This window comes from Thalassophryne amazonica, chromosome 1 (genome assembly GCF_902500255.1).
Source record: "Thalassophryne amazonica chromosome 1, fThaAma1.1, whole genome shotgun sequence".
NCBI classification, from domain to species: Eukaryota; Metazoa; Chordata; class Actinopteri; order Batrachoidiformes; family Batrachoididae; genus Thalassophryne; species Thalassophryne amazonica.
This window is the reverse complement of record NC_047103.1, coordinates 73,703,557-73,710,865: the sequence shown is the minus strand read 5'-3', so window position 1 is coordinate 73,710,865 and position 7,309 is coordinate 73,703,557. Positions and strand designations below refer to the sequence as shown.

Here is a 7,309-nt window from a genome sequence, read left to right as displayed (position 1 = left end):
ACACCTCATAATAACTTATAATAATAACCCCTAATAATAATAACTCATAATAACCCCTCACAAGTCACAGCTTATCGCCTAAATGTGGAGCTGCACAGAGAAAACCATAGGAAAAAAGAAAAAAATACAGAAGGGGAGGTTTGTTTTTATTGTGATGTGTTGAAACCATCGATTTCTATTGGAACACAGGGTGAGCTCATGTGATTCCATCTTCCGCCTGTACTGGATGCAATTCTGAGCCAAACCACATCTGATCCTTGAGACTAAATGCTTGCAAAGTGAATTTTTTTTTAAAGGGATTGTCATCCATCTGGATGTAATGTGTTTTTAATGCACGACGCTGATCTGTCCGTGTGTGATGGATCACTGCATTTTCTGCCTACCGGTGTGGCCCCGCCCGGCACGTGACGTCATCGTGATTCCTTCTATACCAACATGATTCAAATAAAGCAACATGTTCAGACCCGGCGCCATGAGGGGGCGTTTGGGGGCGACGCCCCCTCACGTCATCAACCTCGCCCCCTCGGATGTGAGAGTTATCAAAAAATAAAAATAAAAAGAAAGAAATACTGGAAAATATAGCAAAATATTAGTTATTCAATAATATCACGTATTTAACAAATAAACCAAATTAATTAACTAAAGTAATTAATTTTAAAACAAACGGATATGGCGTGTGTCTGTGTTTAAGCGATTTGATAGGTTGAGGGTTGCGCTTGTCAGTGCGGCAGAGGGCAAGGATCCTCAGTCCAGCGATTATGGTAAGGTGGACGAACTAAAGCATGCTCAATTTATTCAAGCAGTGTCAGAGCTGGAGTTCCTGGGATTCATCAAGTCCACCAAGCAAAAGGCAGATCATGCAAAACGACTCACTTGGGGAGGGTGTTAATGCTGCGTTTACACATAACGACGACAAGTCACGAATGCCACGAAGTGCACCTTCTTGGCCGCTGATCACGAATGTGATTATTCGGGGCAGAGGCGTCAGGTGTCCTCAGGAACTACTGCAACCTGTTACCACACGTTACGATTAATGGCACGTGTTGCTGGAGAATTATCAGGAACCATTACGCACGGTCAAGAATAGTGTTCCATGTTGTTGCATGCTATTGCGCGTAACAGTGCATCGTTAAATTCTGTCACATTGTGAACGAGGTGAATTGTTTCCACACACACCCATATTCATCCAACCGAATTTAGATTGCTCCAGTTTTTCAGAAGAACTTTGTGACTGCATGCGTAGTTGGGCTCTGTGTCATGGAGTGGCGCACATGCCCAATTGCGCTGTGTTTGCTCTTGTGATGGAGGGCTGTATGTGGGGTTAATCTACTGTCTCGTGTCATTTCTCAGATCAGTTGTTGGTTTGGTTTTGTGGTATGCAGGAGATCACTTGACCGAGGTTCTATACGTTCAAATAATAATTAAAAAAATACTGTCATCACTCTTTACTGTTACTGAGTCAGTCTCTTACAACGGTGTAGCCTAAATACATGAGCTTTCCAGGAGCGCACCCAGTTCATTACGTACGCTCAGAGGCACGTCCCCTCCGGTGCGCACTTTTTTGGGGGGGACACGATCCTTGCCCTTCGCGATGTGATAAACTCATCGCCCCCTTAATATTTTTTTTCTGGCGCCTGGCTTGAACATGTTAAATGAAGCTCATTCATGTTCAGCAATCAATGAAATACCATCAAAAAAGAAACGTTCAAGTTTAAACATCTCTTGTTTGCAAACACAGACTTACAACTTACAAACAACTTACATCAAAGACAGGCCAGATTAAAACTGGTTTTAATGTGGTCAAAACTATTCTATGTTTTGGAACTGTTCTAATCGAATCTTAAAATCTTTGAAACTGATTTAATTTGCTTTATTTGGAGCTAATGTGGCTTAAAGTGAGTTTCAACAATGTTCCAAAGATAGACCAGTTTAAAGTACTGCTAATGTTTTATCACTGTTTGGAAATGAATGTAAAAATCCTTAAAGTAGACCTGCATTGAAATAAATGTGGTCAGATCTCAGAAAGAAATAGCTGATGTTGTGTGGGCCGCTGAAGAGGAGGTACTGCTGGCCCACCACCACAAGATGGCGCCCTGCTTGAAGTGCGGGCTTCAAGCACGAGAGGGCGTCGGAGCGACCGGGAGTGACAGCTGTCACCCATCATCCGTACCAGCTGTCACTCATCCACTACTCATCACCACCACCATAAAGGCCGGACTGCAACTCCACCTCCCCGCCGAGAAATCAGCTACCATTCAGGTAATTTCTCTGCTGTACCTGATTCGAGCATTAGTCTGATCTCTTTTGCAGCCGTTTTCCTGGGACGGATTCCCTGTCTGCTGAGTTGGTGTTTGGTGTGGACTGCGACGGCTTCGCCTCCCACCCCACCCAGATAAGTGGTTGTCTCAGGAGCTGTTTGAGTGTGTTATCGGAGGTGGAGGTTCTCCCTCCTAACTGAACACTGATTGTGGGATTACTGGTTGTGCGAACTCACACTCATCAGTACTGTTTCTGTTCTCTGCCAGCAGTACCGGGTCTGACTGCTGAAGACAGTGGCCACCTGGGGCGCAGGACTTGGCGGCTCCGGTGTTCTTCAGATCCGTTGGTGGTGGAAGGTGTGTGGGATCCAGCTCTTCTCTCGCCAGACGTCTTCTATCTTCGAGCCTGCCCACACGTCACCTTGTGTATAATTGACATTCCACCATATTGGTATTGTCTGTACTTCATTGTGCGATTCACAACATTAAATTGTTACTTTTTGGCTTATCCATTGTCCGTTCATTAACGCCCCCTGTTGTGGGTCCGTGTCACGACACTTTCACAACAAGCTGATATGTATTTATAAGACCCTTATGAATGCAGTAAAGTAAATCTGGAAGCCCAAATTTGTAATTCAGCGGAGAAATCTTCATTTAAAAATGACAAATTTGCAGCTAAAATTTGGCCCTCGGCGAAAACTGTACATACGTCATTGCAGTGATGTCTGGCAGAAGACGGAGTGCTTGCGCCTTCAGTCCGATCTCGCATTGAAATTGATTTTATCTGTTAGTAATGTTACTGTTATACACATCCTGGTTTCAGCATCCAAAAGTAAGCTGCAATGAATGTGAAATACAGCTCTGCATGCTCAGATCAGTGGCGACATTGACAGCGGGCTACGTTCTCCACTTTGTGTCTTTCCATTTAAAATGAGCTCGGGCCCAGAGAAAGTGGCGGCATTTCTGGATGTTGTTGATGTATGGCTTTCGCTTTGCGTGGTAGAGTTTTAACTTGCACTTGTAGATCAAGCAAGTACATCAAGCAAGAATGGGAAAGAATTCCACCTACAAAGCTTCAACAATTAGTGTCCTCAGTGCCCAAACGCTTATTGAGTGTTGTAAGAAGGAAAGGTGATGTAACACAGTGGTAAACAGACCACTGTCCCAACTGTTTTTAAAATGTGTTGCAGGCATCCATTTCAAAATGAGCAAATATTTACATAAAAACATCAAAGTCTATCAGTTTGAACATTAAATATCTTGTCTTTGTGCTGTATTCAACTGAATATAGAGTAGTGTTCAGAATAATGGTAGTGCTATTTGACTAAAAAGATTAATCCAGGTTTTGAGTGTATTTCTTATTGTTACATGGGAAACAAGGTACCAGTAGATTCAGTAGATTCTCACAAATCCAACAAGACCAAGCATTCATGATATGCACACTCTTAAGGCTATGAAATTGGGTTATTAGTAAAAAAAAAAAAAAAAAAGTAGAAAAGGGGGTGTTCACAATAATACAACCCTGGCAAAAATTATGGAATTACTGGCCTCGGAGGATGTTCATTCAGTTGTTTAATTTTGTAGAAAAAAAGCAGATCACAGACATGACACAAAAGTAAAGTCATTTCAAATGGCAACATTCTGGCTTTAAGAAACACTAAGAAATCAGGAAAAAAAATTGTGGCAGTCAGTAACAGTTACTTTTTGTCTATCTCCGATCATCTCCGATATTTTGGCGTGCTCCCAGGGAAGCTCGTGTGTATCTCCCACAGGAATGTCAGATCCTCCATTTTTGTCTCCAATCACTCACAAAGTCGTTTAATTTGTTATTACCTCCTCACAAAGCTCTCACGATTCTCACATGCTATGCATTGCAAGGACCACACTCAGAGGTCTTCCCAACACCCATAATGGCTCTGGGAGCATGTGGGATTGTGTGGGGAGTACCCTTGTTGCCTCACCAGCTTTGATCTGTTCAAAATCCAGGTGCATCGCGTGCAACGCCAACAAGATAATTGCAACACCCAGAGAACATTGTGCGAAATCAAGCAAATTCCCTCACAATTGAGACAGGACCCTAAGATAGATGCTGAAAGGCCTTTGCAAAGATATGTCACAATCACTCATTCACATATCTGTCACTTACAAGCTGTTTGGTTTCACAGTGAGAAGATCTTTTGAATTTTGGATCCTGCTTAAGGTGCTGATGGACTAAGACAAAAGAGAGGCACTGTTCTCTCACATTTCCCACCCTTGATTTTTAAAATGTATTTATTTATTTTTCTTTTCAGTTTTGTCAGTAAACTAAAAAAATAACCTGTAGTATCTTGCAATGTTAAGGAGAATCAAGACCATCTGCCCAGTTTGGATTATCACAAAAATTGAAGTTATACTGCCAATATTGCCACAAAGTCTTATACAAATTGCTACAAATCATTGCAAAAACTTACCCTTTTTGGAGGTAATAAACTTGTATGTGATACTACCCCCCCCCCCCCCCCCCCCCCCCCCACACACACACACACACGTCTACTTTAGTAATGTGTGTGTGTGTGTGTGTGTGTGTGTGTGTGTGTGTGTGTGTGTGTGTGTGTGTGTGTGTGTGTGTGTGTTGTGTATGCGTGCACGCTCGCACAGTGGATGTTTTAGAGCAGGCAGACTATCTATACAGCTGTGCAGAAATGGAGAAACTCCACCAGCTGCTGCTGCAGTACAAAAACAGGTGAGCATAGAACTCATACAATCTAAGATGTGTAATGAATTACTCTGTTGCCTGGACAACAATATGGTTGAAGCTATTATTTTCATAATCACTTGCACATTTTTTCAATATTCGTTTTTGTTCGGTACATAAAATGTAAGAAAGTTGTATAGAATGTCGATCAGTGATTTTCCAGAGACAAAGATGATGCCTTTAAGTGTTTTGTCTGCAACCCAAGGATATTCAGTGTACTGCCAGGTAGGAGTAAAGCAACTAGTACAATAAACCAAAAAAATATTCATTCAGTGGATCTGGAAAGTATTCACAGTGCTTCACTTTTTCAACATTTTGTTATGTTAACAGCCTTATTCCAAAATGGAGTCATTTTTTTCCCTCAAAATTCTACTCACAACACCCATAATGACTACATGAAAAAGTTTTTTTTTTTTTTCCAAATTTCTTAAAAATAAAAACTAAGAAATCTCATGTACATAAGTATTCACATCCTTTGCTCAATACTTTGTTTGATGCACCTTTGGCAGTAATCACAGCCTCAAGTCTTCTTGAATATGATACCACAAGCTTGGCACACCTATCTTTGGGTGGTTTTGCCCGTTCCTCTTTGCACCTCTCAAGCTCCATCAGGTTTGATGGGGAGTGTCGGTGCACAGTCATTTTCAGATCTCTCCCAAGTTGTTCAATCGGATTCAGGTTTGGGCTCTGGCTGGGCCACTCAAGGACAATCACAGAGTTGTCCTGAAGCCACTCCTTTGATATCTTGGCTGTGTGCTTAAGGTCATTGTCCTGCTGAAAGATGAACCAAACTGACGTCAAGAGCACTCTGGAGCAGGTTTTCATCCAGGATGTCTCATTGCTGCATTCACTGGGAGACTAGTCAATCCTGACAAGTCTCCCAGTTCCTGCTGCTGAAAAACATCCCCACAGCATGTTGCTGCCACCATCATGCTTCACTGTAGGGAAGGGGTCTGGTTTCCTCCAAACATGATGCCTGGCATTCACGCCAAAGACTTCAATCTTTGTCTCATCAAACCAGAGAATTTTGTTTCTTGTGGTCTGAGAGCCCTTCAGGTGCCTTTTGGCAAACTCCAGGCAGGCTGCCGTGTGTCTTTTACTAAGGAGTGGCTTCCGTTTGGCCACTCTACCAATCAGGCCTGAATGGTGGATTGCTGCAGAGATGGTTGTCTTCTGGAAGGTTCTCCTCTCTCCACAGAAAAATGCTGGAGCTCTGACAGAGACCATCGGGTTCTTGATCACCTCCTGACTAAGGCCCTTCTACTCTGATCGCTCAGTTTAGACGGGCAGCCAGCTCTAGGAAGAGTCCTGGTGGAGCTGAACTTCTGTTTACAGATGATGGAGGTCACTGTGCTCATTGGAACCTTCAAAGCAGCAGAAATGTTTGTGTACCCTTCCCCGGATTTGTGCCTCGAGACGATCTTTGTCATACCTTGTTTAACCCACCTCGCCCTATGACTGTTGGGATAGGCTCCTGCTACCACCCACCCCACCCGGTGACCCTTAATTGGAGTAAAAGGTTGAGGATGAGAGAGTGGTACTTAATATTATAAGATTTGGATCAGGACAGTGTTAGTTTGAACACTCTTGACACAAATTGTCTGAAATTTTTCAATTCATATTTTTTTCAAAATTGTCTTAGTGGCTCAAGACGGAAACAGTTACTCCTTTTAGTAGGAAAGGCTGGACTGAAATTGTGAAATTTCACAACATGAAAGCAGTTTTTGTTGTTCGGTAACTGCAGAGATTTCATTTCAACTTAAGGGGCACATTCTGATTAGTTTGTTCACATTTATTTTTGACTACATTATAAACTAAAATTTAGGGTTGACTGTTGGTAGAAGCTTTTGTAACAAAGGTGTGTGTGTGTGTGTGTGTGTGTGTGTGTGTGTGTGTGTGTGTGTGTGTGTGTGTGTGTGTGTGTGTGTGTGTGTGTGTGTGTGTGTGTGTGTGTGTGTTTATAGTGATGATGCACAGATCCTTTGGAGGTTGGCCCGTGTGTCACGGGAACTGTCACTGCTGCCCACCACCGATCCTGATGAGAAGAAGAAGTTGATCTTTGAGGCCTTCGACTATGCAAAGAAGGCGCTGGAGAAAGATGACAAATATTTTGCAGTACACAAAGTAAGACATCCACGTGTTAGGAACCCAGTTACTCATCTGCTGTACATGCCCCCCCAAACCCTGCATGCATCTTAAAAAAAAATTCTCCCCTCTCAGTTGATGATCTGTTTATATATCCCAGATCTGGGGCCTCATGTACAAAGCTTGCTTACACAAAAAACATGGCATACCACCGTCTCCATGCCAACGTTCA

The 7,309-nt window shown here is 42.7% G+C and overlaps 1 protein-coding gene across 1 annotated transcript in view; it reads left to right on the top strand.

Moving 5' to 3' along the window:
- rmdn1 (regulator of microtubule dynamics 1) overlaps window positions 1-7,309 on the top strand; it is a 43,399-nt gene that overhangs the window by 2,054 nt on the left and 34,036 nt on the right. The window contains exons 2-3 of the mRNA XM_034171729.1: window positions 4,896-4,980; window positions 6,957-7,116. Of these exons, the coding sequence (XP_034027620.1) occupies window positions 4,940-4,980; window positions 6,957-7,116 (201 nt within the window). The 5' untranslated portion in view covers window positions 4,896-4,939. The remainder of the gene's footprint in view (window positions 1-4,895; window positions 4,981-6,956; window positions 7,117-7,309) is intronic.